Here is a 22698-nt window from a genome sequence, read left to right as displayed (position 1 = left end):
GTCCACGGACCACCAAACCCCTTCATTAGACAGTGGATACTAAAATGACATAACTTTATGACTTTCTAATAATGTCAAATTGGCTCAGAATGTCCATGGATACAGCTCTGTTTTGAAGATTGTTGATTTAAAAGCTTATTCAACCGATTACAGGTGATTGTATCAACATTTTGGCAGCCAGCCCAGACAGTATGTTTGCCTGAGACCTAGGGGTGCGTTCGGAAATTGCGCACCGGAGCACACTCGCCTATTAGTTTGTATTGGCCAGTGCGCTCAGTGCTGTATTTCCGAACGCACCCGTAGAGAGAGAGGGTGTTCCCACCTGACGCAGGTGGATTCCTTCATCTGCGTTCAAACGGACCACAGGAGGACAGGAACATTACACCGGCCGGTCGGGTACCGATTACGAAGAAGGAAATAGTTCAACACACTAATTGAAGCAAACAACTTATCAGTTCCGCCTATTTAATATTTATATTACATATAAATGTGGCCATTTTATTTTCCGTTCGTTCCCAAGAGAATTAGCCTATTTCAAAAGTGGGTAACCGTAAAACTCATACCATTTGGATAATAGTGCATGCATACGTGTGCGTTATGGTCCTTGATGGATAACAAACGAATTTAGTTTTTTCGGATATTCTTCCTACAATTACAAGTTGTGGCCTGAAGTTTCTCCACGGTCAGTATCTATATTGTTATTATTAGACTAGAATTTATTTTCCTGTGGAACTTCTGTTCTGCGCCACGGGGAATGAGAGTAAACTCGCCCCAAAACACGCTCGTCCCCATTTCTTTTCGCGGACCGCTCGCCCCCCAGCGGTTCTTGTTTTCCTACTTAGTTTACTGAGGTTACGTTTAGGTGGTGACCGTTCCTAGGTCGCCGGTTTTGCCCCGGGGCGACTGTGTTTTGGGGCGAGCGTTTGCGCACGCTCTTCCACGCAGACGACGTGGAGATTAGAACTCGGCGCAGATTGAGAAGAACGGCTTTCGAACCATCTGCTAGGATCCACATCTCACCGGGAGATACGAGGAGGAGGAGATCTTACACCGACTGGACGGTGACTCTGCTGGAGTTTATCAGTGGTTTGAACGACCGGTACGCAGTGGTGGAAAGTACATGTACTCAAGTACTGTACTCAAGTACAAACATTTTTCTACTTCAACTTTCTACTTTTGGTACTTTAAGTACATTTTGATTCCAATACTTTTGTACTTTTACTCGAGTCAATTTAGAATGCTGGACTTTTACTTGTAACAGAGTTTTTCTACATTGCAGTATTGATACTTTTACTAAAGTACAACATTTTAGTACTTTTCCCACCACTGTTTATCAGTGGTGTCAACAACCGGTACGAGATGGACATGGAGACGGACAGCGGAGTGTCTCCTGCATGGGACGACTTCCAGCACCGGCTCGGGGACCAGGCCAGATTCATTCCAAGGTGAAGATCATGACTTTGTATGAACTGCAGTTATTTGTATTCAAATATAATAAAACATGTGCCGGTTTATTATTAGGCAGGCTATTGGCCTAGTAGTGGTTATTTTTTTCCTCAGATTATTACTCAGTTTAATGACAATTTGGAAAATAGTAAGCAAAATTGTTTGATGTAGGCTACAATAGGCTATGCAATGACGTATTTGTTGTGGCCAGCATTGTAGGCCATCTTACAGTGCAATATGAAGTGAATGTTTGACAGCCTGTTGCGATAACTAGACTGGAAAAACAAACATAACGTAATCAGACTTGCAATTAAGGCTTTATGAACCTACTCTAGTCTATTTGTATGGGAGCATTTTCTTGCTTGAACTAACCTATACTACTCCTATCTTTCATTGGCTCATTGAATTGTGGACCCTCTCAGTCTCAGCTGTTTTAGTTAAGGCACTTGAACACAGTAAAATTTAATCTAATAGTGTAAATATGGACCCTAGAGAAAAATAACATAGGCCAAATTAGCTAGTTACAAATAAGCTAAACAGTGAAGTTGTGAAAGTGATAATTATCTGCACTATTATCGGGCTGTAGTTATTTGAATCAAGTTCAAATATCATACATTTGATATGGGAGTGTATTTTGGCATGGGACCCAACCTCTCTCTGCCATGCTGAGGTATCTGGGGCACTGATTGTCAGTGGTGGCATCTTCATCTCAGTTCATAACAATCCATTATCTCCCACTGGTCACAGCAATCAGCTGACTGCTGAGAAAATGATGAAAGCCCTTCCTGGAGGGAAGTATTTTGGTTCTTCAGTGCAAGTGGATATTGTGTGTGTGTGTGTGTGTGTGTGTGTGTGTGTGTGTGTGTGTGTGTGTGTGTGTGTGTGTGTGTGTGTGTGTGTGTGTGTGTGTGTGTGTGTGTGTTATACATGTGAGTCAGTTTATGATGAGAGACAGAGAGAGTAATAGAAAATTGAACAACATCTGAAGAATCAGTTAAAGGCTATGCTATAGCTATTCTATATTCTATATAGGTCAAGGATACATAATAGAATAGTGAGAAGCTGCATAAAATCTTTTCTGTAAAGAGAAGACTCACACTGTCACCCAAAATCACATACCACCCTGTGCACTTTATCTCAATGAACATAAAGACTTAATATGAAGGCATCTCACAAGACTAATATCTTTGCATTGAAGGGCATTAATGCAACAAATTAACAAAGATTGAGAAGACTGAATTAGTGGCTATATGGGAATGGCATAGTATTACTAACTAAAGCCTTTTTGCTTTGAAATGCTGTATGGATAAAGTTTTCATAATGTTAGACCATGATACTGCTGACATCATCAGTATCATATCAAAAGTAGGAATTGAAAAAATCCCCAAAAGGTAGCACATCCAAAATTTCAAATCAATGGAGGACAAAGTACAGACATTTCCACTTTTTTATTGGCACACAACAATAAAGGAACGCTGCGTTAGTTTATTGGTGTGTGTCAATAAAAAAGTGGAAATGTGAGTACTTTGTCCTCCACCTTTTGCATCACTTCCAATTTCACTGTCCTGTATGAGTTCTCTCTCCTGATTGGGTGAAATTGGTATCTCGGCACACTCTATAGCAAATTATTACGATCTAAATATATTGCTTTTTAATAATAATCACTTACACCACGAGGAACCAAAGTGAAAGGCTGAAGAGCCCATTTAGCTTCTTAATTTGCACCAGGGTGATTCTATTGGCTTGCTATCCAAGCCTGTCAGGTCAGATATTTCTACTGTGTGTGTGTGTGTGTGTGTGTGTGTGTGTGTGTGTGTGTGTGTGTGTGTGTGTGTGTGTGTGTGTGTGTGTGTGTGTGTGTGTGTGTGTGTGTGTGTGTGTGTGTGTGTGTTTGTGCGCGTGTGCGCGTGTGCGTGCGTGTGTCAGTACAGAAAATTATGTCTACTGTCTAGCCTTGAGGTATTGACACTAAGGATTATCTATGTATGTAGCCTGAATGCCTATGGCTATGTCAAACACTCCACCTGTGTGACATGCTTTTATCATGCGGCTCTGACACAGGAGAGTGAGTCATGTACTGTAGAACTAGGTTAATGAGGCCCTGACTTGGCAAATGAAAACATTTGTATTATTCCATCTGCCTCTATAGCCAACGATATCCTGCTATACGAGCCACTGTGGTGAAGACTTACCGAATGTCGGGTTTTTGGCAAACAATATCTTAAAGTTAAGATAATCTGTTGTTTATTTTTGATTGATTGATTGATTGATTGATTGATTGATTGATTGATTGATTGATTGATTGATTGATTGATATCTTTATTGATCATGAAATAAAACACATGTCACATGTAACATACATCTGACACACCATATTCAAAAGGATAACACAAAAAAGCTTACAGCTTGTTTCAATGGAAATTTTATTTTAAACATCCTACATGACATTGGCCTCAGAGCTATAACATGTTGAGATGTTATATTACTTGAAGGGCTGGCCAAAAATAAATAAACCCTACTGCTCAAATTTGATCCTATCAACAGCTTGTTTCTTCCACTGCTAGAGAGGAATTAAAATAAAAAAAATTCATCAGTAAAGAAAAACATGCGAATATATCTACATAAATAACACATACCATAAACCAGCAGGTACAGTACTCTATGTTCATGAGGTTAGACATAAAGTTCAAGGTGGTAACACTTCGGTCCACTGACTAAATTACTGGCAAGGACAGAGGGAAACAAAACAGGTGGTGGCCAACTCTCTTATTATGTGCCATTTTGATTTCGCATGTACATCTTGGTACGAGGGCTTAATGAAATCCCTCAAAACCAAGCTACAGTCAGCTCAGAATAGACTGATCAGGGTCATTCTAGGGTTAGGACCCAGATCCCATATAGGTAGGAACCAGTTTAGAGAACTCAACTGGCTCCCAAGAATCCAGGTTCCATCCATGGTTCATAAGATAATATATGGTGAGGTCCCCATATTTTTAAAGACATGTTTTACTCAGAGAAGCGAAGTACACAATTTTTTCACCAGAGCCAGTGTAGCAGATGTGAGCCATCCGGCTTTTAAAAGTAAAGTTGGCAGAGAATCATTTACTTACTGTACATAGGAGCCATACAGTGGAATGACCTCGAAAACAGTGTAAAACTGGCAACCAATCAGAGGACTTTTAAGCAGAAAACTAAATCATGTCTATTAGAAAAGGTTCCCCTATAGAGGGTCTTTAGACTAGGAAAGATAAGGTAGCACTTGTTTGTATACAGTATGTGTACTGTGTATGTTACTTGTGTTCTTGTATTGTTTGTATGTATGAACTGTGTATGTTACTTGTGTTCTTGTATTGTTTGTATGTATGAACTGTGTATGTTACTTGTGTTTTTGTATTGTTGCGTAACGTGTAATGTGTACTGTGTCTGTACTGTGTATGTTACTTGTGTCTTTGTAGTATGACGTTAGTTACATGTTTTGTATTGTAATGTATTTTAACGTATTGACTGTTAATTGTAAGAGGACCTCAACAGAAATAAGTCTCAGGACTTTCTTGTGTAATCCTCGAACTGCGGTGACCATGTGGTTTTGGCTTTTCAAATAAATCAAATAAAAAAATAAATACAAAAAATAACATGTCAATGAGACTAGAAATTAAGGTGCAGAAGAGTATCAACTCATTGTACATGAGATTACACATTCAGATGGAAAAGAGTATCAACGCATTTTCACCATTATGTGACTATCTTCCAGCAGCGAACAGGTAGCTACTCTGTACCATAACATCAACCTGACGGAGCCCAGGCTGGTTCCTCATTTTGAGAGAGTGATCACAAACTTCACCAGGGAGTTCAGACAGCGTCATTCAGAGATGGAGAACCTGGCCCTCGCTGTCAAACGGTAGGACACACACACACACACGCACACACGCACGCACACACACGCACGCACGCACTAGGGCTGTCACGATCATGACATTTTTGTTGACGAGTTAATTGTCATACAAATAATTGCGATTAATGATATGATGTTATTTGGCATTGGATATTGGAACATATAAATAGAAATTACATTTCTGTGGCTTTTAAGCTTTTTAAAATAAATATTGCACAGGGTAGACCGGTACCAATAATAAAAATAAATAATGTAGTATGGCCAAAATAGGCCATATTTAATAATTGTATACTTTCAAATTCAAATAAATAAATTGGAAACAGCCGATTTACAAGCTCACAACGCGTTGCACCTGCTATTTCTGTTTTTGGAAAATGTATGAAATTTTTTCAGCATGGAAAGCGATCAGGTCATACACACACACACACACACACACACACACACACACACACACACACACACACACACACACACACACACACACACACACACACACACACACACACACACACACACACTGTCTGACAGTATGGTTTTCATTGTTGTTGTATGTTAGAACTCCTTATCAGGGTTGATAAATGATAACACCAAGGGCTGATATGACTGTATGCCATTGAATTTCACCTCGCTGTAGAAGGAAATCAGCATGTCTCTCTGTTCTCTGTTCTTCTGTGTTTGTAACTGAATACGGTCATAAATGATCACCCGGGAATTAAATGTAATATATAATATCTAATGTACATAATCATAAATAGATACTGTATACTCACACATGCACATACTACACAAATCCAAGCCCCCCCTCCAAAAAGTCAACCTCTAATTATTCTCTCTATATCAGGGATTCCCTGGTGGGCCCCCAAATAGTTGGCAAAACACTAAGATTTTGTTGATAATTTAACATTAATATGTAAAAAGATTATATAAAACAAATGACATGGTATTTCTTCTTTAAAACCTTGAAAATGTGTTTTCATAGTGATACCAATAAATAAGAACTTAAAGTATACTAAGTTAGTTTCATTTATTCAAGCCAGAACACAATCGATTGATTGTGGGCCCTGATCTAGAAAAGGTTGGGAACCGCTGCTCTATATTAATAGATGGTTTGACTAAATATGACAGAGTGGAAATGTATTGAAATGGAGTGATAAGAACATGTTGTTTTCAGAGCGCAGGACCAGGCATCAATGCAGCTGAGTGAGATGGAGGAGGAGATGGATCAACGCATTCAAGCTACTGAGAAAAATATACGGCAGCAGGTGACCGAGTGCAGACGCACGCACGCACGCACGCACGCACGCACGCACGCACGCATGCACGCACATACCGGTAAACATAATCCCATTCACAGCTTGATTAGACCTCGTCCTCCCCTCCCTGTCAAATATTCCGGTTTTCCAAGATATCGAGTTATCATACCTGCGGTTGTTCTCTTAAGTGTTTAGGCAAAGTGATAAGCAGGGTGGGTCTACTTAGCTCTTCCCTCATGTCAAACACAAACACATTGTATGTACAGCTGAATATCAGATTACTGTTCTAACCTCACCGACCAATCGGGTGTAGTGTAATACCATCATATCATCATGGTTTCACACCTGTATGGATTTTAGATTAGTAATTAGAAAAATTAGATAAGTGAATAGAATGCTCCTTAGGCCTCTAGTGTTGAATATATGTTTGTATATGATAAGGATGAAGTGCTGTGTAGATACAAAAAAGTATCCATAAAGAAACAGGCTATGTACTTTTGGACCAAATTAAGCTTTCTGACCATGCATGGCATGCATGCAGGGCTAAATAATGGTTATGTTGTACAAGTTACATGGCAGGAAATATCAACATTCAATTCCTTCATCTGCATTTGGAAATATTGTACTACATAGCAACTATTTAATACTATTCAAAATACTGATAATAAAGGAACTATTCAAACATAAAATTGGGGCTGTAATTTAGATTTGGGGGTTGTGTTATATATCTATACACAGTAAAATCCTCAGTGTTCATTTAACCAAATGGACACTCATGGATGCATTTGTTAACATATGTAAAATCTCAGAGTTACAAATGGATAAATGAACATTGACCATTTACTTTGTATGTGGATAAATCATGATGGTTAAAATGACATCTGGTAGGTGTTTTATAAAAGCAACTATGACCTTGCGGGTTATGTTCCAATGTTGAGATCCTGTAAATGTTTTGGCCTAACAAAAAACGTTTTCACACACTCTCATTTGTGTCGGCATTGCAAAAGCTTGAGTTCTAAGAGTATGAGTTTAGACTGTGGGCCCTATTTTCGCCGGTGCCTTACCCATTATCCCTAACTACTTCGCCATTTTTTACTATTTTTAAAAACATTTACAAATAGTTCAACTAGCCTATCTACCTCGACACGTTTTGAGCTTGTAGATTGGCTATTTGAACTATTTGAAAATGTTTTTAAAAATAGCAAAAAATGGCAAAGACGTTTAGGGATAATGGGTAAGGCACTGGCGAAAATAGGGCCCTGAGACTATCAAAATGTCAGCTCTGTGGAAACCCATGGCGTTTCATGGAAAAGTAAGATAACAATATTTTGTTTTCCATTGCAGTGAATTAAATGGAAACATTAGAGTAGCTGACTCGGAGATACAAAATACACTCTCATAAAACTTTATTATAAAGTGACAATTGGATAATTAATGCTTATGATTTGTTTGTGGTTTGTTCCTTTGTTCCCAGCTGTCCGTGTTTGTTTTGAAATACTGTCACCAATTAGGCAGGGGAAAATGGTGTTTCACTTATTTTCATACACGGGAAAATAAACCATGCCTTATCACTGGGTGTGTGTGTGTGTGTGTGTGTGTGTGTGTGTGTGTGTGTGTGTGTGTGTGTGTGTGTGTGTGTGTGTGTGTGTGTGTGTGTATGATGTTATGTAAGTGTACCATCGACCCTGTTTATTCTAGAGCTACTGTTTGCTTAGACTCAGAAAAGCTCTCTCACCTACAGTAATCTCACCTGCATTCCGTCACTGGGTAGATACACACAGATACATACACACGCACGCACGCACGCGCGCGCGCACGCACGCACAGACACACAGACACACACACACACACACACACACACACACACACACACACACACACACACACACACACACACACACACACACACACACACACACACTTACATATGAATTTGCCGACTGATCATTTTGTCTGTGTGTGTGTGTGTGTGTGTGTGTGTGTGTGTGTGTGTCTATGTGTGTGTGTGTGTGTGTGTGTGTGTGTGTGTGTGTGTGTGTGTGTGTGTGTGTGTGTGTGTGTGTGTGTGTGTGTGTGTGTGTAGGAGGCCCAGCGGACAGAGGCAGCTTTGAGTGAGCTGCGGTCCAGCTATGAGACTGAAGTGTATGAGCTCCAGTGTAAAATCCAGAGGATGCAGGTGGTAAGTGTTTCATGTCAACATCCATGAATGTCTGTACTGTAATGTAAACAGTTTCACCACTGCACAGTGCCCCCATGGAATGGATCTTAAATGAGTACATAAAAATCTAATTGGATGCTAATTGCTTACAATTAAAGTGGCATCCCGCACTCTCATATCGCATCGCATAAGTGGCATCTTTTCCAAACATACTGTTATTATCATGTGATTGTGAGCCAGCTGCCTTTTTATTACCGTATTCATGAAAACTGTACTTAGTAGAGCTATTAGACGGTTCACTGTTCATGTTTAAATAAACCATTGTTCAGTCAGACATGGTTAAAAAACGAGCACATAATCGGTGATAAGCTGCGACCAGCGACTTGAACATTTTGACCAACCAACCGACAGAGTGGATTATACTAGCTGCCTGGTCTGAGTTCAAAAGCAAACACTTATTTAAACACTTCTTTAAAAAAAAAAAGAATCTCTGCTTTATTATGTTAAAAACATGACATTTCAGCTCAGATGTCCTGAAAGACAAAAGAAGAAGACTGTCTGGTCTTTATCTTTGTATGATGAAGGACAAGCGTTGTGCCTACTTTGGTTTTCTGTGCGATATACAGGATATTTTGAAGGCAGCACCTCGACGCAGGCTGTTAGAAAAAATATCCAGTTACTTATGCAGAGTGCAGACTGACTCTTATTAATGGCTCTTATTCCAAACTAACATTCATTTCAGTAACTGGCTTCAGTCTGTATGTATGTATGTATGTATGTGTATGTATGTATGTATGTATTCACTGTGTGTTATTATACCCTCTTCAGATAGAAGAAAAGTACAACAACATTAGTATAAAGGATGAGAGCACCATTCTGAAGAAGAAGATTAACGAACTCATGTTGGTGAGATGAGATTCATCTTGATTCACTTTTAATTCAACTTCACTGTCTTTTTCACTTATATCTTGAAATTGTGCTATGCATGACATCTATCAAACACAATGTTTTAAATCATAAACAGGAATTGGGCTTTTTTTGTTTTTATTTTTAGTTTGTGGGGGGGGGCTTGATTAGATTCCATTTTCTGCTTCTTTGTGACCCTTCTACTCTCAATCCTGAGTTATACTTGGTCATGCACCGGAAATAGCCGATACGCAAGCTTACAATGCGTCGCGTTGTGTTTAGAGCTTGTAGATCGGCTATTTCAGTGTGCTATACCATCATCGTGCAACTAAGAATAAATCAGGCATCACACTCCCTCCTGCATCTCTCGCTCCAGGACAACCAGAAGTTAAAACACGAGCTGTTGAAGTCTCAGACCAACATCGCCTGCCTACAGAGTGAGATGGACACACTGAAGATGGACCTGACAGACCACAGCATGAACACTGAAAGGTCGGTCTAGTGTAGTTCACTAGTCTAGTAGTGCTCTCTCATTTGCTTCATTCTATCATTGTTTGTGTTCCGTGACAGAAGGATTGATTGGTTTTGATTCATCGTGGTGACTGCTTACTGGAAATTGTATTATACTTAAATAAGAAGAAACGGTCTCTCTCTCCTACTCACACATACATGCACGGACACACACACAGACGCTAGTCTGTATCCAACTAGACGCTAGTTGGATAACCAATTGTAACCAATATCCAACCAGTAACCAATAATAATGTTTCTCCAGCTTCCTGCGTCCAGCTCAATAATTGTAACCAATTACCCAACTAGTTTGATGTCCAACATTATTTCCAATACAGTATGTGGCCTATGCACGCACAAATGCACACACACACATTACCTTGAAAGAACCCTTGCACAGGAGACAGAGAGAGAGTGAGAATGAGAGAGAGGACTAACAAGAAACAGAATCAGAGGCCACACCCCCTCACACTGACTGACAGACAGCTCCCTGGGTGTTTATGTTTCATTCACAACTGTAACAGGATATCCTGGTGTGACTTCACACACAATAACTGCCTCAGAGGGGTTGCCATGACAACGGGGCCACGGGGAGAGTAGAGTAGACTGTCTGCCCCTTTGAACCACATCAGCAGTTGCGTTAACACAAATATAGTCTTATTATTTGGGATGTTGGAGTGTGGACACAACACTCTTTTCTGTTAAAAGTGTTGAGAGGCACCTGGCAAAATGGCCACGCCACAAAGAATGAGTTAAGCTATACCGAGGTGTACATTCAGCATATCCTATTTCACTCAGCATGACCTCACTTTGTATAATACTTGGAAATATAATACTGTTTGTACAGTATCTTGATAAAAGTGATATGTTTTGTTAAAATAAATATTTTTTTTCAAAACCAATAAAAGAATAAATAAAATCTCCATTTCCTGATAATAATTGAGTGTTTATTTAGTAACAGTGGTCTCTCCAGCTCTTTAATAAACAGAAAATATATTTTCATTTGGGTCACCAATTTCATCCAATCAGGGGAGAGAGAGAACCCATTTATAGATAACATTTTACTGAGTTCCACTTCCAATTTCACTATCCTGTAGCATGTATGAGTTCTCTCGCTTGATTGGATGAAATTGGTATCCTGACCTTAAAATGAATTTTCTGTTTACTAAAGAGCTGGAGAGACACTGTTTGAACAAACACTGTATAACAATGTGAATATTGAGCTATATAAATATGAATGAACCCCTTCAAACCCTATGCTTAGCTGACCGGGTTCCCCAGCACTCTATACTTGGTCTGCACCAAAAAATTGCCGATCTGCTATTTTTGCCAAATGTTCGCCTGTTTTCACCGAATGTTCTGAGGAAATTGGACTCTAGGGTTCATGTGGTTAATGACAGGTGAGACCACTGCTGTGTTCATGATCCAATGTTTTATTGTTTACGACTGTTTTGTGTGCAGAGATGAGGAGCTGATGAAGGAATACTCTGATGAGAGAGAACTCCTGGAGAGACAGATAGAGATTCTACAGTAAGTGGGCTAACACGCACACACAAGATTATTATATTAAATTATATTATAGATTTGCAAACTTTTTAAATGTTTGAAATTCTTTGGAATTTGTGGGAATTTGGGGGAAATATTTTGCTATAACGTGTACTGTAAATACATGTTTCGTTCCGTTTCTATTTTGCGCGCGCGTGTGTGTGTGTGTATGTGTGTGTGTGTGTGTGTGTGTGTGTGTGTGTGTGTGTGTGTGTGTGTGTGTGTGTGTGTGTGTGTGTGTGTGTGTGTGTGTGTGTGTGTGTGTGTGTGTGTGTGTGTGTGTGTGTGTGTGTGTGTAGGGCAGCCAACAGAAAACTCCATGACACTAATGATGGTCTGAGAACCGCACTTGAAAGACGCTACAAAGTTAGTGCTCACACACACATGCACACTCATGCATGTGCATATACACGCATGCACATGCACACATATGGATAGTTTATTTGTGTCAGCATAAATACAAGTTTATAAAGGACATAACAGTGTTAAAGCAATCAGATATTGAGTCAATCATATATGTGACTTATTATCAACCACATTGTTGCATCCACACAACATGGTAAAAGTGACAAATAACACACACACACACACACACACACACACACACACACACACACACACACACACACACACACACACTGCACTGCACTGCACTGCACTGTACTGTACTGTACTGTACTGTACTGTACTGCACTGTACTGTACTGTACTGTGCTATACATACTGTACACTGCCTGTTTGACAGTCTCATTGTTGTAGGTGGGTAGCAGTTTGTCTCCATTGGACATAAGGAGCAAAAACAGAAGTAAAAGCACCTGCTTCTTATCATCACCGTACACTGTAATGGACAGGTAAGACCTGTAAAGACAGACATTTCAACACCAATTTCATATTTTCCAATTGATTTAGTTGTTTGTGTCTTCTGGGTTGGGTTTTCACTGTTCTTTTGTTTATTTATTTTAGCAAAATTTAGATTTTGGCCAGAGTGTGGTGCTTAAGGAAAGATCGTGGGGTCACTAATTGTGCATGAATGCAGCATTTGGCAGGTTTCATGGCAATTAAGCCATTACATTTTGACATACAGTAAAGTGTGCAAAATGGGGATTTTGGCTTAAGGGTGGTGCTATAGGAAAGGTCATGGAGTCACCAAATGAGTAGTGTTCATCCTCCTGGGAGCATGAAGGTGCACAGCATATTCCAATTTCAATGCAGCCAGTATTTACTGAGATATTCTGTGTGGGACCACAGTGTTGGATGGACAGCAGGGGTGCACTGGTCGCTTCACGCGACACCACAGCGTTCTGCCAGTTTTTTTGGCAGGATCACACGCACACACATGCACGGATGTGCACACACATGCACGCTAGAGTGTATTCCCCCTGATTCATGAGCCAAGTACCCAAATGGCTACTTTGCATAACAGGTTGTGCAAATGCATCCTCACATACATTTTGTCTACAGTACTGCTGCTGCCAGTATATCTGCATACAACAAGAATAACTCAGCCACCGTCGAAGAAGAGAAAGTTACTAGTTCAAAGCAAACGTTTTAGTTTTGCTACTGCGATGTGCACGCGACATGCGCGTGACCTCATTAAAATAGCGTTCCGCCAGTTTAAAAAAACACCATTACACCCCTGGTGGACAGACTGACGGACCAAACAACATTGACTTCCTAACAGCCCTGCTGCTAGTGGGGATAAAAAACATTGGGTTTGGCATAGGTTCTGGGCAATGTATCGATGTTATATCGATATCGTGATATGAGACAAGATATTGTTTGGCAAAAGTGTTGTCTTTTCCTGGTTTTAATCACCGAAATGAAAATTGTGAAAATAGGTGACCGATGTCCAAGCTCATAATAACCCATCGCAGTGTGACACATAGATCTGCAAAAAGAATATATCACCATCACAATACAATGTTATCGTCACAATATCGATGGGCGCTTGGGTGGCGCAGGGGTAAAGTAACTCCACCACGGAGTCTAGGGTTTCAAAACCACCACGCGCATCCGGTTTGGCCAAGCATCTATACCAGGGGTGTCAAACTTGAGACATGATTTTCAGAAAGGTAAAAACATACTAGGCCTACCACTGTGTATGCGCGTACTGTAGGTGCAACTGGCCCGGCCCTCATCAAGGCCCTTACCCGAAAATGAGTTTCACACCCCTGAACATGGGAGAATTGTGTTCATATAGATTCTATACAAACACAATTCACCCAGTTTCGGGGGAGGGAAGCCAGGCGGGGAGGCCGATCTTTGAGTTTGTCCATATCACACACTAATTTGCCAGGGCTTTGGATTGTACAACATAATGTTCGACTTTCTCCTTAACCTTCAAGTGACACCTACTGTATAACAGCAGTCTAAGAATGCATTTTGTAAAAAAAAACAACAAAACAAACAAATAAAACACTTTTTACAATTATGACAACTGCTTTAGAGACATTTCTAAAGTTAGCATGTCATTTTTAAGCAGTTAGCACTACTTATTATGCTGATGGAACACAATAAACCCATGTTGTACTCTGACTCTGCCAATAAGACAATGTTACTCCTGGTACACAACTTGCCCTGAACATATGACTGTGTATTTACACAATCATATAAACGTTGAGTCTGCTGCTTTGAGGTATTTGTTTAGGGCACTCCCCAAGGTGATGTACTGAGAAACTGGAACGTAGGTTTCTGTTGTTTTAGAATAAGATGGAACACGTTCATGTTAACATGATGTCGAAAAAAGGAGTTATCATCTTTCACAATGCAACCTGTGGTAAAGAAGAACCTGATGCAAATTGCTCATCCTTTGAGGAAAATAAGCACATTTTGTTGGGTTAATATCTTTCTAATATTATTAGAATATTGTAAACCATAGGCTTCTTAAAAGTCTTGAAAGTATTGATCTATAATATTTCACTTGTAGTTGATATCAGCAGTATCTATACTTTGACTCAAGTACTGGGGTTGAGTACTTTGTCCACCACTGGTGTTATGCTGATGATATCTTTATTTTCTCTTTCCCGCTGCCAGTTTCTATGAACGTATGGAGGAGGAGACTCTGGACACTCGCAGGCCCAGCTGTGACAGCCTGGCCCTGGCTATGTGTGACCCAGGCCTGAAACGCAGATACAGCAGCGAGTGTGAAGAGGACAGCCTGCCTGAGAGCTACATGGACAGCGGCCGGTCCACCCTCCGAGGCTCACACCGAGGCTATGACTCCGAGCACGAGGTCAAGGGTCAAGAGGAAGAGGAGGAGAACGACAAGGACAAGAGACGAGAGGACGAGAAGGAGGATAGCGAGATGGAAGAGGAAGACAACTCTGACACTAACTCTGACACTGATGTAAGACATATACCACATGCATACTGCTGTAACATCTTGTCTGAAAATATTGAATGCAAAGGAATGTGCTGTGTAGCGATCAAGTAATTTGTCTTTATGAAATATTGATATGCCTTACCAATTAACCTCCAACAAATTGCCTCCTACAAACTCACTGTCTTTCCATTGCACAGGCATTGCAGCGTGACATGGCAATGACTGCTTTGTTGAACTGATACTCATATAATTTTTATTTAATTGTGATTTGCTACATCAGTGTTGTTTGAACCTTATATCTACAATTCATGAAAACATTTGAGTAAATATAATGTTACTTTAACCACTGTATTTTAGAGTATTTTAATAAAATATAACTACAGTAACTAAACTGCGATGGTTGGAGCATGATTTACGATTCTGTGCCTATCGGTACATAACTTGGTCGGCGCTGAGTTGGCTCAAGCGAACGTCGCAACTTTCGGCACGGCAACTCGCTCGCTTTAGCTCGCTCTGTGCTGCCTCTCGTGGCTCCAGTTCGCTTGAGACGGCGCGCCTCCTACGTGGTCCAAAACTACTGTATACTTTATACAAAACACTCAGTATCTCACCAATCAGTAGTCTGAATAAACGTGTGTAGTTCAGTATCTCACCTACTTTGACCAATCAATAGTCTGATTAAACGTGATAATGTCCCATTCAGTGCATTGACAGCATCCGAAATGGGTGCACCACCACTACTACTACAAGAGGTATTGCATGAAGCTCAAAGTGTAATATCTCCCCCGTCCTAACAGGCTCTCCATTCTTAGCTCAGCAGTAGAACTTTTTTGAAATTATTTCAACGTGTATTCTATATTATATTACATAAATTATATTACATTTTATATCTAATGTTGTTTGATGCTACTTTTTCCGCCATTGTGTGTCTAGGTGGCTGAGACGCAGGACGGTGAATCAGCTTTTGGGTCAGAGGCCGGCTCTATTTTAGACTGGAAGCCTTCTCAACCTCTTTCTAGAACGAGCTCTGGAGCCTCCACAACTAGGAAACCCCTCACAGTCATCACCACTCAGGTACCAGGGAAACAGAGGGATGCTGGGAGGGAGGGATGTAGAGATGGAAAAAGAGAGTGATGTTGCACTTTGTTCTGTCAGTTCTGGAACAGCCACCAACAATATCGTCCTTTACTTTTAAGGAGATGGAAAAAATTATCTGTGTTCCAATGGATCCAATTTCGTTTTTATTTAGTCACAAGCTCTTGTTACTTTTCATTGGTTCAATATTTATAAAACCCAAAGACACACTTAAAGCAGCACTATGTAGTTTGGGGTATCAGTGACCACTTTGGACTCAAATAACATGGCAGCCAACGTCTTTGACTTGTGATTGGCCAGTCTTCGCATTGACTGGCAGTTCTGCCTTGGTGCCTTGGCAAATGCCAGGATGAAACTCATTGTCTCCCCTATACATAGTAATACAGTCATGCCCCTAACAGGGGCGTACATGTAACTTTATAATTCTGTGGGACATAATATGCTACAGTATACTGTAGTTGTTAAAAAGTTACATAGTGCTGCTTTAACCACTTTCACTTTCAATTAAAAAAATCTTCCAAAAGAGCAAAAATAGCAAATCTACAAGCTCACAACACGTCGCATCGTGCTGTGTCGAGAGCTTGTTGATCGTCTATTTTTGCTACCTTTGAGCGACACTGTTGTACGTCAAAGTAGTTGCCCGACAGCAACGACATGTAGAGCGCAATACATACTCCTTCCGACGCCGGGGTTCAGACAGGCTTTCCGGACTATAGTTCATAAAGTTAGGACATCTGGAGGCACAGGTTCCGAAGAAAAGTTCTGAGACCGCGTCAATTTGTAGTTTTATCACAACTAAGTACATGTACTCAAGTACTGTACTTAAGTACAATTTTTAGGTATTTCTGCTTTCTCTACAATTTTCAAATTTTCTTTTCTTTTACTTCTACCCCACTACATCTCAGAGGAAAATATTGTACTTTTACTCCACTACAATTATATGAAAACTTTAGTTACTAGTTACTTTGTAGATTTAGATTATTATTACAAAACACACTAACCACTTCAGCCATATATATATTTCGGCCATTTGAAAATAGCAGATCTACAAGCTCAGAAGCTATTTTCAAAAGATTTTTGTATACATTTTAAACTTGTGAAATGGGACAGACTTTATATACTCAAGTATATTTTGAATACGGGACTTACTTGTAACAGAGTATATCTACATTGCAGTATTGATACTTTTACTTAAGTAAAACATGTGAGTACTTCTTCCATCACTGGACGTCGGAATGAGTATAACACCCTCATCACTGCTACTACTTCAACAACAGTTCAAGTCCAGAGGGCTGAAGACACACAAATGCACAAGAGATGGAGGATTATTTAAGACTACTGTAGATGTTGAATGCACTACCATCAAATGCACCTCACTCTGCCATTGTTTGTGTTCTGCCTGCCCAACAGGAGAAGAAGAGCAGTGGTGACACGGGTTACATGACATCAGAGAAAGCCTATAGGATCGTATTGGCCGGAGACGCTGCCGTGGGCAAGTCCAGCTTCCTGCTCCGCCTCTGCAAGAACGAGTTCAGAGCAAACTGCAGCGCTACACTGGGTGGGTTGGATTCACTTGCTGAGGTTCTGTTAAGCTGGTTATATGCTTCACCACAGTCCCTTGGGGGTCTAAACTAGACCCCCTTCTGTTTTTTCCTCTACACCAGATATCGTTGGGGAAAATAGCCGATCTACAAGCTCACATAGTGTTGCACCCCGACCAGCTTGTAGATCAGCTATTCTTATCTTTACTGAGCCGAAATATTGCTGAAAGAAAATAAATATGGCCCAAAGAGCCAAATGTATACTGAACAATTAAAAGTAGACGAAACAAAGTTGTCTGAAAATGTGACACGTGGTGTGGTAGAACAACAACAGAGGACAGTGATAACAGGACACCAAGGATAGGATAGCACCAAGGAAGTCCAAGCACTCGGCAAATGTATAAATAGATAGTCTTTTCCATTTCCTGAAAATTACCGGTTTTGGACATACAAGGTTTCCACCTGACAGTATAAACATTACAGTTTAGTCCTACTAGACCTAAAATCAATAGCCTAAGAATTTTACCCATCATGTTTTCTGTGTTGTAATCAAATACTGTGACAGCATTTGTGTCTTTCAACGTTGGGAGCACGTGCACGTACACAAAACTGTATCCAGGTCACGCAAAATATCATTATTACCAATCTGGCCCACGGCCAAATGAGTTTAACAACAAGCTACTTTCCCTGGTGTTTCTAGGTGTGGATTTTCAGATGAAGACTTTAGTTGTGGATGGAGAGCCCACATTGCTACAACTGTGGGACACTGCAGGACAGGAAAGGTATGGTCGCGTGTGTGTGTGTGTGTGTGTGTGTGTGTGTGTGTGTGTGTGTGTGTGTGTGTGTGTGTGCGTGTGCGTGTGCGTGTGTGTGTGTGAATGTGTGAATTTGTGTGTTTGTGTGTGTGTGTGTGTGTGCGCGAGTGTGTGAGAGAAAGAGAGAGAGTCTGTGTTCTGTTCATGTTTGCATGCATTTATTTCTGAAGGAGAGAGAAGAAAGGACAAATAATGAGTGGCTTGAGTAGATGATTGTTGGCTACACTGTGTCTGTAGAACTTTGATCAAGGTCAATTCATGCTTTGCGCGACAAGTGTCGAATGGACAGTCTCAGTTTTGAGCATTCATACTTTCTGTGACTGTGAATGACTGGCAGACAGCGAGTCACTAAATGTAAACAAGGAAGTGTATTTAGTGTCGTGCATCTCCAACCATGCTAACGGAGCTTGCTTTGTTTGCGCCTGATGCCATGATGACACGTAGAGGATAGACAACACATATTTGGGCGTAGCTGCATTGGGAACTCCTTATATGGTTATGGCAGAGTCATAGTGACCTGGGCGTGGCGACGTTGTCCGCCGGCCTGCCCAGGGTGGGGGGCCCTGTAATCTTTGGGTAATCTTCAGCAGCCCCCCCCCCCCCCCATGGGGGCCTTGGCCCCAGGTTAGGAAGCACGGCTCTAAAACACCTTTATCTATTACCTAGTGAAAATAGGAACTAAAAAGTTATCTACGTATGCATCATATGTTCTCTACCCACTGCAGGTTCCGCAGCATTGCCAAGTCTTATTTCCGCCGAGCGGACGGTGTGCTGCTGTTGTACGATGTCACCTGTGAGAAGAGCTTTCTGAACGTTAGAGAATGGCTGGAGATGATTGAGGTAACAGCCTCATTACCATCTTCTACAATACACATTAACTGTGTCACTCCCCCATACAGTGCAAGCAACCGGAATTGTTCAAGTTATAAATTACCTGCTGTACTCTGTAAAATCCTGAGTGGTTATTTAACTCTGAGAGTGTACAGATGTAACCAAATGGACCGATAAGCGTCCATTTAGTTACATTTGTACACTCTCTAAGTTAAACATTTATACATTAATACTGAGGATTGTACCGTGTACTGACTAACATTCAAGGTATTGACAAGTACAGATTGTTACAAGAGGCCTTATGTTACCATTATTATGCAAACTGTGGCTGCACTACTAAATCCTATGTGAATTTAACCTTAAAATGGGCAAAGATAACAGACAGACAGATAACATTAGCAAATGGACCCTTACTCATAAACGTTTAAAAGAGTTAAATTAACACTGAGGACACTGCTGTGTGAGGTTATATTTTTTTTAATGTTAAATGTAGTGACCTTGCTTGTGTTTCTCTCTTTACATGCAGCACATACGTAAGTGTTGAATATACAGTATGTGTTTTGTTGTAATGTGGCCATTTTTGTGTGAAAGTGTCTGCATGATGCGTTATCAGGTGTCTGTATACATACAGTATCAGGGCTGGGCAATTAACCGAAGATATAGAAATATAAAAAATATAGAAACCGATATTTAGAATCAATATCCGAATTATAATAGAATAATCTAGAAGCATGTTTTTTAATGTAATTGTTTGTCTTATACAGTATATCAACACACTGTCCCGAATTGTTTTTAATAGATTAGATAGATCACAACGCATTGCACCGCAACACGTTGTGATCTTGTAGATCTGCTATTTTCACTATATATATATTTTTTATAATCATTCATTTACTTCATTACCGTAATCGAGGCAAAATAGTCGTGATATCAATTTGAAGATATCGCCCAGCCATATACATATTTGTAGATACAGTCTAGTGCTCTGTGATGTTTATGTTTGGATTAATTTGCATTGATTTACACAGAGTACACAATACAATTATGATATAATGTCCAATATATGATACATAACACATACATGTACTATTACGTGTGTAGCTTTTATGAAGACATGCAAGCATGCTAATATATATATAGCTTTTATTATGTGTTGAATTGTGGCATCTTCCCCTATGCGTGTGTCAGGATGTGTCTCCAGATGATATTCCCATCATGATGGTGGCTAATAAGAGTGACCTGAGACAAGAGGCACTGAAGAGTGGAGTCAGCTGTGTCACAGCCAGCTATGGAGAAAAACTAGCTATGGTACCACGCACGCACGCACGCACGCACGCACGCACGCACGCACGCACGCACGCACGCACGCACGCACGCACGCACGCACGCACGCACGCGCACGCACGCACACACACACACACACACACACACACATATCGACAGCCATGGTACAAAATACATAGAACACAGGCATTATTGTGTTGATTGATCCCATATTGGATTACATACAAAAATATTGTGTGTGTCATTTTGTTGCAATGCCTTTTAATTGCATTCGGTGATAAAGAAACTGAAACAATGATTATCATAATAAATGATATACTGTATGTATTTTATTTATTTATTTATATATTTTTTTATATTGTACGACAGCTAGAACTATTAAATCTACAGTCGACCACAGCTATGGTTAATATTTAGTTGTATATATGCCTTCACCCTTACAGACATACAATGCCCAATTCTGTGAGACAAGTGCCAAGGATGGAAGCAATGTTTTGGAAGCTGTTCTCCACCTGGCCAGGTAAAGATACTCAGAGTGTATTGTCCACTCACTCATTACACAAAATAGAAACAGCGATGGGTTTTGTCAGATGTGTCATTTGTTTTCCAGTCCAGACTAGATAATCATGATCCTTATCTGTCAGAACCAGTGATGAAATAGGGTGTTGATTACAGACTAGCCCTGCTATTGTTGGCTAGTGGCAAAAATCCCTCAATACAAAGGCTCCACTATTAACCCTACAGCAGGACAACAGGTCACAGTTTTAGTGCCTAGTGAACCGCATCTAGACCTTTACTGCCCTCTAGTGGGTAACATATAAACTGACATTTAATTTATTTGCCTGCCCCTTTTCCCTCTATGTCTCTCTGTTCTTCCACCTGACTCTTTTTTGGTTAATTTCCTTTTTCCAAATTTCTACCCTTTCTCTCTTCTCCTTTTATGTCTCCCCATTCCTAACCTCCTCCATCCCTTCCTCTGTACACTTCTCCCTTGGACATTCTTTTCCTTCATGCTTGCTCCCTCTATCCCTATCTTCCTGTCCCTTACATGTCCTACCATTCCTCTCTCTCTCTCTCTCTCTCTCTCTCTCTCTCTCTCTCTCTCTCTCTCTCTCTCTCTCTCTCTCTCTCTCTCTCTCTCTGCCCCACAGAGAGGTGAAAAAGCAGGTTCATTCTGATGTGAGCAGCGACTCGTTAACAAGCCTGACAGCTACCAAGAAGAAACCCAGCTTATCCTGCTGCACCTGACCCAACACTACATACAGTACCTCCAGTTTCTGACTTCTTGTGAACTCAGTGTGACTGCAACAAGGAATCATATCATGTACTCCTGCTAAAAGGAAAGAGAAAAAGAAAACGCAAGGATATTTGATGGCCACGAATGCCGGGGGGAAAAGGCTAGAACAAACCAATCATTGTCAGCGTAATTTTAAAACGTCATCCTCAGCGTCATCCCTCGGCTTTGTCAATGGAACGTCATCGTCAGATAGTTGAAAACTGAAGCACTGCAACAGCAGGACGTCAGAAACGAATGTCAGAGCAGCAATATTTCTATTATGCATCTTTTCTAAAGAAAAAACACCTGCTTTCCAGAGCGCTTTGCATTGTTGGACTCACTCTTGACCCAAGCAACGCTTCTGTCTATTGTTTAGTTAAGTTCAGGTTTATTAAGTTATTGTTAGGAGTAGTAGCAGCATGTTTCCTGAGCCATACCTGGAAGTCAGTGTCTCTTGTTTTACGAGAGTTTGTGTTAAAGTGAGTGTGTAAACCGCATGTGTTGATTTTACAACATGCTTTTAGCCTACACATATTTACACTATGTTCTCCCATGTATTTCACATTATGTGTGCACGTGCACAATGACATTACATTACATTACAGTCATTTGACGGTGTCAACAGCAGAATGTATACTACTTTTTGATAGATTTTGCAAGTGAAGTTATCGTATGTGATGACAACATGACGGCATGTGATGTAATGCAGAAACTGTTTTAGGCCTATTTATTGTAAGGACAAAAATGAATATTTAGAATATTTAGATCTCAAAATGGTACTTAATATGGTTCATATCACCCAAAACATAGGCTATTACTAGTTAA

The 22698-nt window shown here is 40.4% G+C and overlaps 1 protein-coding gene across 3 annotated transcripts; it reads left to right on the top strand.

Annotated features, from left to right (window-relative positions):
• Positions 1 to 1231: 1231 nt before the first annotated feature.
• On the top strand, positions 1232 to 22455 carry rasef (RAS and EF-hand domain containing). Of its 3 annotated transcripts, none has more exons than XM_080433757.1 (17): positions 1232 to 1445; positions 5201 to 5344; positions 6510 to 6600; positions 8675 to 8770; positions 9578 to 9655; positions 10032 to 10147; positions 11627 to 11695; positions 12010 to 12076; positions 12469 to 12560; positions 14743 to 15055; positions 15965 to 16105; positions 17537 to 17684; positions 18368 to 18449; positions 19208 to 19322; positions 20502 to 20621; positions 21041 to 21117; positions 21749 to 22455. In XM_080433757.1, exons 1-17 carry the CDS (start codon positions 1360 to 1362, stop codon positions 21843 to 21845), a joined length of 1932 nt encoding a protein of 643 aa, XP_080289883.1. In that variant the 5' UTR covers positions 1232 to 1359; the 3' UTR covers positions 21846 to 22455. The 3 variants fall into 3 exon arrangements, with proteins under 3 accessions (XP_080289883.1, XP_080289882.1, XP_080289884.1); XM_080433756.1 differs by having other exon boundaries at positions 5198 to 5344; XM_080433758.1 differs by lacking the exon at positions 1232 to 1445 and having other exon boundaries at positions 5244 to 5344; positions 6517 to 6600.
• The last annotated feature ends 243 nt before the right edge of the window (positions 22456 to 22698 follow it).

This window comes from Gymnoscopelus braueri (assembly GCF_963280865.1).
Source record: "Gymnoscopelus braueri genome assembly, chromosome: 7".
In the NCBI taxonomy this organism is placed as follows: Eukaryota; Metazoa; Chordata; class Actinopteri; order Myctophiformes; family Myctophidae; genus Gymnoscopelus; species Gymnoscopelus braueri.
This window is presented reverse-complemented; position numbering and strand designations above follow the sequence as displayed.

Bases quoted from the DNA above. Each gene is read 5' to 3' on its own strand.
- rasef (XM_080433756.1), top strand. From the start codon at position 1,360: ATGGACATGGAGACGGACAGCGGAGTGTCTCCTGCATGGGACGACTTC. The intron at 16,106-17,536 runs GTACCAGGGAAA...CCTGCCCAACAG, and splicing joins TCACAGTCATCACCACTCAG to GAGAAGAAGAGCAGTGGTGA. The intron at 18,450-19,207 runs GTATGGTCGCGT...TACCCACTGCAG, and splicing joins GACACTGCAGGACAGGAAAG to GTTCCGCAGCATTGCCAAGT.